The 12,776-nt window shown below is 34.7% G+C and overlaps 1 protein-coding gene across 1 annotated transcript in view; it reads left to right on the top strand.

Annotated features, from left to right (window-relative positions):
• The first annotated feature begins 1,479 nt into the window (after positions 1–1,479).
• Positions 1,480–12,776, top strand: part of LOC148945944 (nuclear speckle splicing regulatory protein 1) — a 29,179-nt gene continuing 17,882 nt past the window's right edge. The window contains exons 1-2 of the mRNA XM_089097733.1: positions 1,480–1,554; positions 11,898–12,021. Of these exons, the coding sequence (XP_088953859.1) occupies positions 1,532–1,554; positions 11,898–12,021 (147 nt within the window). The 5' untranslated portion in view covers positions 1,480–1,531. The remainder of the gene's footprint in view (positions 1,555–11,897; positions 12,022–12,776) is intronic.

The raw sequence follows: 12,776 nt of genomic DNA, 5'->3' as shown, positions 1-12,776 counted from the left end.
TCTATTAAGACAAAATTTAGCTATAGACTAAGCTATGTACAAAGTTGGGGAATTATAGATTGAACCGGAAGTTACCCCGAAAATATAATTCATAAAAAATTATAAATTATTGCCTATAGGGGAGGGATAGGGGGCTACCAATCTTAAATGATAATACCTCATTTTGTTTAATTGAAAGCAGGGGTGCCAAATAGATAATTATTTTTTTTATTTAAAGTGGAGACGGAAGAAAATGATATCTTATTCCTTGGGAAACCATTGAAATATATTGATAGACCTAGGGCCCCCCATTGAGACTTGTTCATTGTCTGGGGTATTTTGCAATTTTACATAGGCTACTGGCCTAATTTGGCTTTTGTGTGTGCTCTTGTTTAATTAGATTCTTTGGATCTTATTGAACGCCACGGCGAATCTAGGACTCAGTGTTCTAATAATTTGAGGCATATCTAAATAATTTCGAGATTTTTGTTGCTGTCATTGTACCCTTTTACTCATACCCTCAATTTATTTTCAAGTAACAATATGCTGTTTAACGTTATTTTGCGTGTTTGTTTTAACCATATAGTGACCTAGTTAATTATAAAGTAAATTATTTTTTTAATGTTAATCTCAGGTGGTATCCTATCAAGGTGGTGTCCAGAGGGGGGGGGGGGTGGGTAAGGAGGTATTTCATTTAAATGATAATATGAATATCTCGAATTTTTTTTATTGAAAGCAGGGATGCCAAAAAGTTAATTTTTTTTTTATTTAAAGCAGAGACGGTATCCTATCATGGTGGTATCCAGAGGGTAGAATAGGGAGCTATCATATTTAAAAGATAATACTTCAATTTTTTTTTTAAAGCAGGGATGCCAATAAGTTAATTATTAATTTTATTTAAAGCAGAGACAGTATCCTATCAAGATGGTATCCAGAAGGGGGTCATAGGGAGTTATTATATTTAAGTGATATTACCTAGCATTTTTTTTATTAAACGCAGGGATGCAAAAAAGTTATTTTTTTTATTTGAAGTAGAGACGGTATTCTATCAAGGTGGTATCCAAGGGGGGGTGGCACGCCGGCAGCGTAGTGACACTTCGGTGGGGGTCAACCGGGCCTCTCGTTGGCGGCGTTCGGTCGATCCACTGGAGCGGTGCCGGGGTCTAATTTCAGCCATATTTTTCTTACTTTAGAAAAATTTTTAAATTCTTGCCACAATATCAGCACAAGCGTTATCAGCTTGGAGTTCCAATCCTGTGCTGTGTCTCTAGAACCTAGTTTTGCAAAAATGCGCGAGTCACTACACGAATCCGAGCCATGCTGGACCCCGTTGAGCCTGAAAACCAAGCTAAACTCAATTCTTTTCCAGATTTTCGCACCGAAATTCCATTTCGTGTGTTTCCCCGAATTTTGAAAACTTGTCCCCGAATTTTGAAAGTCGAATGTGGAGGCGCTGACCCTAGAGTATTGAAGACTGTGATGCAGAAAATATAGAACAAGGAGAACAAATTTTTGCAATAGTAGGCAAGTAAGAGCTCTCTACTTTTTTAAGATGCCCGGTGATAATGCAAAGCAGTAAGTGTAATGGTGATAATACAAAGCAGTGTCTTGGCAGTGAGTGACACAAACCAGTAATGGCTATGGTTTCTTCTAGGATAGAAATCACATAGGCTAGCCTAGGACAGGAACAAATGTATAGAGTTGACTGTAGGCCTAGGGTAAAAAAACAATATCTAATTAAGCAAATTTATGTAAAACTAAAACCCTCACATCTTACCGAAGAGGAATTGAGAAAGATTGGGTATTTTAATGAATAGGCATAGCTAAAAATCTAAGCTATTCATCAATAGGCTATGGTTATTATTAAAATTATTTAAGATCAAACACTTGAAATTATTAGTTTATTGACTTATCTACAATACTAATTTTTTGGGAATACCAATCATCCTATTTTGATGTTTAGGCCTATATCCTTTTAGTGTTTCAGTTTTATTTGTATATTAACAGGAAGCTGATTTTCTTTTGATTCTAGAAATATAACTTTGGTAAAATTCTACTTTAGCTACTTCTGGCTATCTTGGAAAGGAGTTTGGCTAGGAAAATGAAATTTTCAGGGATAGATCTACAGGCTAAAGTATGTCCCGGGAAGGTATTTTGAAGTACCTACCCCCACTCCTTCTCCCTCTAGAGGGTCCTGACCTTTGATGACCTTTAAAAATCTGTGTGTTATAAAAGTGAAACCTTATAAAATAGATCTTCTGCTTAAAATGAAGTCCAACAAAATTGTTTTCAGCTTCACAACTTTGCTCAATCCTGATTTATAGAGTTTTAAAGATATGCAAATACATTTCCTAAATTTTGAAAATTAACATTGATATTGCTTAAAATACTACTCAAATAACAGGAATTGCATTTTCAGAACTAAAGCCAGAGAAAAAGAATCTTATAACTGAAAATTAAGGTAAAATTTTGTTTTGTCAAAATTTCAATAGGTATATAGGGTAAGACACCCAGTAGTCGGACACTCTAATCACTTTGAAAACTTTTTGACATTTAAACTACTCTAATTACTGTATTATACCACCTAGAAACTTAATTTTTGTATCAAAAAATTTCTGAAGAATTTCTGAACAAGTAGGTTACTAATTCAAATAGTTTCACTTGTACAGCGCCTCCTATTTTTGAATTTACTAGCAAATGACAATTCTGCCTAAACTTGGACATACAAACGGCTCATTGTAAATAGTGATTAAAATAGTATAAAAGATTATGTCCAAGAATAGGCAGGTGGCCGACTACTGGGTGTCTTACCCTACCTGTCATGTAGGCAAATTTCAGGATCCTCGAGAGGGAGAAGGAGCGGAGATAAGTACTTCAAAATACCTTCCCAGGACATATTTTAGCCTGCAGACCCATCCCTGAAAGTTTCAGTTTCCTAACCTCACCCCTTTCCAATATAGGTAAAAGTAACTAAAGTAGAATTTTACCATAACTTTTATTGCTTGATATTTAGCCTATTCTATAAATAAAAAATATTAAATATAATTTTTCTTTTCAATTGTTTTTCAAAACAGAGACCACATTTTCAATTTATGCTGACAAATCATGGGTGAAAATTTGATCAAGAAGGCAGGGTTCTTGTTACTTCCCTCACATTGTATCATGCTCTAGTAAAAAGGGGTGGTCCAAAAACCCATTGCTATTTTTCCAGAATGCCAAAGAATAGTGGTCTTTCACAAAAAGAGGTCTTTAACCCTATATTCATCTGTGGCATAATTTTGTCAAAATCTGGGGGGGGGGTTAAGTATGAACCAATTTTCCTAAATCAAGTGAAAACTGAAAAATGATCCATATATTACCATAAAAGCAAAGATATAGGCATAGGCTACTAAAGAAAACTGACATATTTCTCTGGATACTTGAGTTATGCAGGCTTAACTTAGTTTTGACAGGATTCTTTTGCAGAAGCTGAATTTCAGCTGGGGGGGGGGCGCAAACTTGGTTCTGGAGGGGACAGTTGCCCCTCCACCCCATAACAAATTAAACCCTTTATATTCATTTTGATGGGGGGGGGGGGGGGGAGGTTACCACCCTTTGAGAAAAGAGATAAGTAAAAATAAATAATTTTCTTAAGCAGCATTCACAAGCATGTCTAGCTAGAATCCCATGTCTAGAGGTGTGTCTAGCCAGAATTCAATGTCTAGGCAATGACATTCACAAGTAAAATTTGGTGCTTAGCTAGACAAGGTGCTTGGCTAGACATTGAGTTCTAGACTCTAGAACTGATTGTCTAGGATTTTTGATTACAGCCAATCAGAATGTGTCAAGTTCCACTATTTTCATCTTCTATGTTTACATTTTTAATCTGAAATTTAATTTTTGTTTTCTCATTATTTTTTTTTTTCATTTTAGGCAAATATGCAATACCAGACATAATGGTGAAGCACATTAAGACAATTGTTTCGCTTATCTCGTCCATTATCTTGTGACAGTAAAAATAGAGATTACAATTTTGAAAGTTTTGCCCGCATAAGCTCTCTTGATTGGCTAGAAACAACAATTTGAAACTAAATTTGTAGTTTTAGCTAAGCACCAAATTTTACTTGTGAATGCTTGTTACCTAAACATTAAATTCTGGCTAGACACATGTTTAGACATGGGATTCTAGCTGGACATGCTTGTGAATGCTGCTTTAAGGTAGTTTTCAGAATCTCTAGCACTATTTTTTTTTTTAAAACTTCAAGACTGCTGACCAATGGTCTGCATAGCATAGGTACCTATCTCCTGATTCTTTGCCTCTGGCCAGGAGTGCAATGCATGGTTGGGGGCAAATCATTAAATGCTTCCTGTTGTCCCTCCTCCCCCAGATTTCTCCAGGCACCCATTTGGAGCTGGGCCAACTCTGGATCAGCATACACAGTCATGCTGCAGACCTCTTTTCCAAGACAAATTATCAGCAATGCCATGACTTTAACCTGTGCCCTTATGGACACAGTATTGCAAGTGTAACATACCAACACCTGGCTAGTATGGCTCTGAACAAGGTACTTCTTTAAAGGAATGCCCATGTTTATAGGCTATTACAGCACAAGGTATTTGTAATAAAGAACAAGTTGTTATTTTAAAGGCCTTTTAATGGCTTAAAATAAAATTTACAAAAGGAAGCAATTGCAATATTTGAGGAGTATATAAAGATATATTCAGGAGTATGATCATTTTCTATCTAGCTAAGTAATGGAAAAACTCCTGATTTACCAGAGATTATGTAGGCACAGAAAATGGGTATAGACTATACTTATTTAAGAATTTGACAAAAATGTTTTACCACAATATTGGGTTTTCATTTTGTTCTCTTTTTCTTTGGTTCTAAGGCTTGGAAATCACAACTCTAAAAATCTCAGCAGTATTTTAAGCCATATTAAGTCTTTTCCCCCATATCAAAACTATTTCTTAAATTTAAGGGGAAACTGCCAAATTTAAGAAATAGTTTTTCAGAACCCTGAAACATTCTAAATCAGAATTAAGTAATGACATAAGGCTTGAAATACTTTCTGGTGCTTATATTATATTGACCATGCCCAAAAAGTGAAGGTAGGTTAATCATAATGAAATATACCAAAATATGATGAAAATATAATACTTTAATAACAAAATTATGGAAACTACAACAGATTATTATGGAAAGCAAGTCACCCAGAATGCATAGATGTCAGTAAGAATTGCATTGAAGGGAGCTCTGCTGTCAGTGCTGCTTCCCACATGTACTCCATTAGATAAGATTTCAAATGATTGCAGGCTCTAGCTATGTGGTCAATATAATATGTAACTACCTACTTTCCTTGTGCCTCATTTGAGGTTTAGATTGGTTTGTGAAGGTTTGCTTTTACAGTACTAAGATTGTCCTAGGTTATTTAGAGAAAGAAAGGGTGGAGACTCAAGGGCCCTGGCAGAAAATTTTTCCCCGGAGAGGGGGGGGGCAGATGCCAAAATAGCCAGTTCAAAGAAAAATCTGTAGATTATGTGTTTAGCCTAGAACCTTTTTTTGTCCTTTTATGGGGACCAGTATACAAATGTAGCAATAGTAATTTTTTTTAAAGAGTATTAAATGTATAATAAAAGGGTATGCATAGATAAATTTCTTTTTTTAAACGATTTCTGTCCTGATTGGTAATTTATCTTTTTAGCTTGAAAGCAATGTGTAAAATTATTTTATTTTAAACAAAAACCAGAGTACGCCATAGGCTTGTCTTGTTACAATTAAAAGTAAACAAAACAATAAGCAACAATACACAAAAGACAATATACAAGAACTGAACCTCTGGGTATTGATTGGTACCACTATTAACTAAAAAACTCCTTAGGTTGAACACATTACAAAAAAAGCAAATACACCATAATGCACAAAGAGACAAATTCATTAAGATCTTTATAGGGGCACTTAGTAAAACAAGTCATACAAAGGCCATAAATATCATGGTTCTACATATTGCCCTTCATAAAAAGAGGTTCCAACTAAAGCTGTTTTAAAAGCTGTGACAATATTTCTTGAAAAACCATGGTCAGGTAACATATTCCATGATCTAATGGACCAATTAACAAAAGAACCCTGTCCAACCTTTCTTAAAACATTTTTCTGATACAATTTTAATGAATATGGCCATGTGGGTGAATAATGGCTAAACTGATAGAAATCACTAAAAAAACAATTATCATCACCTTTAATAGTTCAAAATGCATTAACAAACTCTAATCTTTCCCTCCTGAATGGCAAAGATGGTAGACTCAAACATCTTAGTCTATGTTCATAAGGCAAGCACTTCAAATAAGAAACAAATTTTGATGCCCATTTTTTTTTACTTCTTCAGTTAGCTGTGAATCAGATTTTCTAGTTGGATTCCACACAGATGTGCATTGTTCAATTATTGGTTGCATCATTGTCTTATACAGCTTAGTAAAGCTTTGCAGGTTAAACCTTCTAAACCTTCTTTTGATACAAAGCAAATTGTAATTGGCTTTATGTGATACAGCTAATACTTATTTATCAAATCTCAATTGATTATCAAAAACAATACCAATGTCCCTAATAGAATCAACAGAACATATTGCAACTTCACCACCAGTACTTCCAGTAAGGTGTCTCTAACTCCTTTTTAATACAGTTATAACTTTGTTTCTAGAAAGCAATGTGTAATTTGGCTCATGTCTTATAATTTTTTTCAAAAAACGGTAAAATTACAAGATTTTTCAAACTGTTAAGCTTTGTATTTGATTATAAATAGACAGATTTTTATTCACATATAACCAACAAGCATTTTTAATAGATGACAGTGAAATGTCAAATTAATATTGAATTTTGAATTGAATTGAATGGTTTGTTTTTTATCTTAAGTTTTACAAGCAAAAAAAAATAAGGAAAAGTTGTCAATTTAATGGTCCCATTATGGGCTCAAGATAGAATTTGCAATAGTAGTAATTAGTACATTTAGGAAGAGCATTAAAAGGTGCATCAATTGATATGTTCATCTTTTACTACTCCCCCCCCCGCAAGTTTTTATACAATTATTTTAGGTCTGATAAAATGGTCATTTTTTCTAGCTCTTCACATGAATGTATGTTCCTTCAAGAGAGATCAATTGGGCTAATTCAGAGTTGAACAATTTGGATTGATGCTTGATTATAGATGTAAAGTTCTATACCTAGATTTGTCTTGCAGATATTTACTGAAAATTGAGAAAAACATAAATAAATGGGGCAGAATAAAAAAAGAGCTTGATATTATAATGCTTAGCTAGAATTTATTGCTTATACAGGTTAGGTTAGACATTTGTTTCAGACAACAAATAAGTAACTTGGCTTAGAACATGGCTTTTATGTATATATGTCTTCTCCTGTGCCTTGAGCATTTAATCATCATCATTTTATTATAACCTGTCACAAAAAATAGGGCAGGGCCCAGAAAAGACCATGTAAAAATCAAGAAACAACAGAAAGAAAAGCATACTTTGACAACTACAAACATGGGACAAATAGAAAGGACCAAAGATTGGAAGACTCCTGGCATTCAGTAGCAAAATCACAAATATACTTCTCAATAACCCCAGCTGGGCTTACCAATTTATAATTTCACTGTAGAAAAGAGTTACTTGTCCATGTTGGTAGTTCCATCGAATACTTTGCAAAATTAAAACAAAGGTAGTGAACTTGCTTTCTCTCACCACAATTAAAAATAGACCAATCATGAGCAAGAGCAACTAGGCAAGGAACTTTTAGGCTATCATATAACTGAGAACAGTGAACTCTACTCAGATACAAAATATTTGAAGCCAGGGATGCATATACAGCCCAAATCTTAGTCCCAGGTTTGCAGTTTCTTTAAGATTTGCTCTAACAGGCATACCCAGGTAAGTAAGGCTGCTAGCAAAATGGACTTTAAAGCCAGATAGACATGCTGCACTTATATTTCCTTTAAAGTTAAATGGTAGAACAACTGTTTTATCAGTGTTAAAACTCAAACCAATGTGCTCATACTCTTCCTGGAAAAGCTCAAAAGTCAAAGAGTATTCTTGGAAAATGCTGAAAAGTTTCAGTAAATGACCTGCAACCATAACCAGCAAGAGATCAACTATTTTGAACATAAATGTACAGTTCAACGTATCCTGAAGACCAGTAACACAATTTTTGAACAAAACTGAAGAAGTCAAAGCTCCTTGGCATACTCCTTTCAGGATCTGAAGTAGCAGACTTGCAACTTAATTTTAACTTTCAGATTTCTATACATATATCTTAAACAAATAATTACTGCAGCATCAGCACCTTTCATCAGGGCTTCTAGCAAAACCTGCACAAATATACATGAGTCAAAAGCTCTTGTGACATCAAGTGCACATAAAATCAAGAAATCACCTTGGTCTTCAATGTCCTTTAGCACATTTACAAGTTGAAAGAGAGCATGCCCTCTGCCTAAGCCTTGCTGGTACTCAAACTGACAATGAGGGGCGGAACATTTTTCTTCAATGTCTCTTATCACAAATCACTCAAAGAGCTTAAACATAGTACACAAGACAGTAATGGAACAATGAGAACTGCACATGGAAGTGTCTTTTTTTTGCCCTTTTTAAGGATGGCAGTTATTTGTTCAACACAAAATTGCATAGGGACTACACCTTGGATCAGGATCATCTGAAACAGCAGAGCTACATGTTGTTCAATTAAAGGACCTGCAAGTTGCATGTGCCTTTCTGAAATAGAATCAACACCAGAAGAAGATTTTTTCTTTAATTTCAGGATTAATAAGTGAACAGCACTTTGACAAAATAAACAGTTAGGATTTTGTCTTATTTGAAAGAACAAGGCCTACCTGTAAAAGAAAAAAAGATATATATCCTCTGTGCTTTTGATGGGTGCACTGATGTTGCACTCAAAATATTCAACCCACTTTTTTTACGCACACTGGTACTATGGGCTTTGGCAGGCTTGCTGTACTTCCAGAGTTTGGAGGGGTTGAGGAGAGTTTGGGGGTCTTCAGCCTTATGGATAACATTTTTCTAGATCAACATTAGTTATGGTTTTTCAGTTCCTTATTGAATTTATGTTTTGTACAGAGCCTCAGGTCATTTGCTAAGCCATCTTGCAGGTGACCTCAATCATTCCCGACCAAAAGCCAGAGCTTATCTGAATTGCACACATTTCCTAGAGCTCCATTTTCCACCAGTCTTCAACCTTGGACTTTTTACAAATACATTGAAGAGGAACAGTGCATATTTCAGAACATGATTTATTTTTGTCAAGTAGGATGTGAGCTAAATTGAGATATTCTTTTCACTTTGTGCCAGCACAGTGCAATCACATAGAAGATTGAAAGGTACTTTGATTTTGCTCAACATCACAGACTTTACTGAAAGTCTCACTTGATACATTTTTCCAATCTTGGTATGAAAACCAATTTAATTCTTTATTTTGAGCCATATGTGGGGAGGAATAAAACCAAGTAGAGATGGGAAGGTAATCTGGATATAATTCTTTTACAACTCTTATATTATGATTTCTGAACAAAGCAACAACATGGTCTATGTTAGAGGTTGAAGATAATTGCCCAATTTATGAAAAGTTGTTACTTTTAGGCCATACACAATAGTCAAGAGGAATGCAGCCCCAAAAGTGTTACAATGGGAGACATCACATTTGTCATGTCTACATTAATACCTCTACTGATGCTAACATGTTGAGAGGCTACTTTTTTTTAAGAAACTTGCCAAGAAGGTTACAGGTGGCTGCAAACCAGGAATCAGACTGTTTATTTTTGTAATTTGTAGGCAGATATACATTAATTACATGATTTTCAAACTCCTATGCAAAAGAACATTTCAAGGCTTCTACAACTGGAGCCTTTGTGTTTTAATTATAGTATCAAGTATCTAGTTTGACTGGAACTAACATTTATGATCAGTAACAACATGGGAGACTTGGTTTGTTTTCAGATACTGATAAATCTTATGTTTGGAGAAATCTGGACTTTGTACTTTTTTCCTCTGGTGGACAGTTACATACTGTTATTTGCATTACTCAATGCTGAACAATTTTAGTTTTAGAAGAGAAGAGGACATTTGAGCAATGGTGATTGAATTAGATTTGCAGAGCAAGCACAGCCCTCAAGGGAATTATGATATTTTATTATTTGATCACCATACTTATACAATGATACCACCCTAGATCTAGGTGTAACATTCTTGAGCTGCTGTAAGTTTTTCCATATAACATCTTTAGAAGTACAATACAAGGCATCTGGTTCTGAAAAATATTAAATTGAAGTTTCCAGAAGAAAGCAATATCTTGATAGCTCTATAGAACATACAATATGTCCAGCTACAACAATTCTTTGTTTTTGTCCATGAGTCCTTAAAAGGGCTGAATAATCATTAATACATCAAGATTCCTAGTCAAACTGAAAATGCTGATGACTGTGGAAGGGCAGCTGAGTAAAAACCAATTTTTTGTTACCTTGAAAATCAAAATATTTTAAGACTTAAGGTGAAATTTTATGATAGTCATGACATAGAAATTTTTCTTTGAATACTTGCAAATGGTTTTAAAAACTTGCCAAACTTTTAAGTCATAAAAATTGTGGGCAGCTTTTATTTTACTTTTTGTACATTTAAAAACGTGATTAAATTGACCATAATTTGTATTTTCAGCCACATCCTTACAGAAGAAAATCCCTCTACCTTTTATCTACTAGTGTTCAATTTTCAATGTAAATTAAGCTTAGACTTTTCAGCGTATGGTTCACTGATCAGTTAAAAGAATTATCAGGATATGTTAACTTGACAATACTCTATAATCATAGCCCATTAATAGGCTGTAGAAATTAGGAAAGCCAATATTGTTAGATCCTGAAACATTATCCTTTTTTGTACCCAATGATAATTATCTGATAATGTCCAAGTTACATTGATTATAGTTATAGTTTGACCATTGAAGTAGGCTAGCAACTTCAATTCATCACAATTCAAAATTTTCCCTTGCAGTTTGTATAGTTTTGTCCATCTTAATTTCTTTGTTTCATTACTTAATAGTGTTAAAGGTGTTCTGTATATCCCTCATTCCTAATGCATATTTTTTTGGGGATGGCCGATTGGTTTAAAATAATTTACCCTCTTTAAGCAAGCAATAAGTCCCTATATATTTATGTACTTTTTCGCAAAAACGGTTCAATAATTTTTTTTCTGAAAACAGGCACACTAACATTTTCTGGCCTAAAAAAAAACAAAAGAAAAACAGTTAAGATAGGTCAAAACATTTGGAAAAATCTTTTATTTTTCTCTCTCAGAGATGATCATATCAAACATTTTTGGTACCTGTGATGTCATGCTTAAGTTCATACTGAAAATTGGTACACTAACATTTCATTTACTAGAATAATGAACTAGATAGGCCACAAATTTGAGAAAACTCTATTTTTTCTCTTGGGTGATCATGTCAAACTTCTTGGCGTTTAAAGTTTATACAAGATGGTGAACAACATCACTGCGAAATTATACAAGAATCTGAACAACTAAAGCAAAAGGCATGGAAAACATGCCTGAGACTGCAATGGATAATGATGAAGCACAACAAAAACTCCAGTTAGAAGACATGTGAAGTGTAATGGAACACACCTGATTGTTACTAAATTATGTAACAATGTAATTAAAGTAAAAATTATTGCTGTGGAACAGCAGGAAAGAAGATCACATACACTAACCTTCAGTTAGAAGACAAATCACAGCAAGAATCACTTATATACAAGCCTGATGTGTGCTGATTACCTGGGAACAAACAAATCCTGGTCTCCTGGTACTATTCTATTATAAAGGGAACAATTTGCTTACCTGTGTCTTTACTTGTGTTCAGATATGTGTTATTATTGTTTGCATTTCTAGGTATGGTTTAATTGTCCAGGATTTGAATAAGAAGAAAACTAAAGAAGTGACAAAAGTGTTTCACCAGGATTCAGATTCAGAAAGTGACAAAGAGTTAGGAGATTGGAAGCAGAGGAGTGTTCAGGTTTCTTCTTTTTTTTTAATCTACTTGCCTCTTTTTTCACTGAATAGTTGCTCAGTGTTAAGGTACCCAAACTAGACCATGATAGAAAATAGCGACTTACCATCCCCCCCGCCTCCTCTTTTAAGCTTTCCTTGTGGATGTCTGCCAAGAAATCCCGAAGATGTTGAGCAATTTTTATGATCTCATCTAATCTTAATCTGGAGTGCCAGTCTTTCTTTGACCACTGTGCACTTTTTTTTTTATAAATCTTCTAAGGAGATAGCTTTTGTGTATATGGAAAACATGCATGAGCCAACTAAACTTCCCTGTCTTTACACAGAGACTGTACGCCTGCAAATAGGGAAGGGAGAATCCTCCATGCCCCCCCCCCCTTTGCGCCAGTAGACCTACTTGAGCAATGGAATAACGAATGCCCCAAACTGTTATTTTAGCGCTCGTACCTCTGCTCCCCCTGAACAAGGAATTTTCTGTTTCTCATCCCCAGAACTATACTTGTGTGGATTTGTGAAACTGGTGGGATTGAACCCCTTTGTCAAGACCTTTTCAACAATCATGGTGATTGAGTATGCTACGTTGCAAATTAAGAGCTAAGTTAAACAGATTGTCTTCTTCATGTTCAATGGTCTTCTTCTTCTTCTAGGTTTTTCCAAGAACCATTCTGGACCTAATGGAAAAAACTGACTCATATATGCTTGGCTGTAATCAAGAGATAAAAGTAAAGATAATGCATATTCAGACGAAGTGTTAAAACCTTT

Source organism: Artemia sp. Qi Xiang Cuo, chromosome 12 (genome assembly GCF_049724085.1).
Source record: "Artemia sp. Qi Xiang Cuo chromosome 12, ASM4972408v1, whole genome shotgun sequence".
Taxonomy (NCBI): Eukaryota; Metazoa; Arthropoda; class Branchiopoda; order Anostraca; family Artemiidae; genus Artemia; species Artemia sp. Qi Xiang Cuo.
This window is presented reverse-complemented; position numbering and strand designations above follow the sequence as displayed.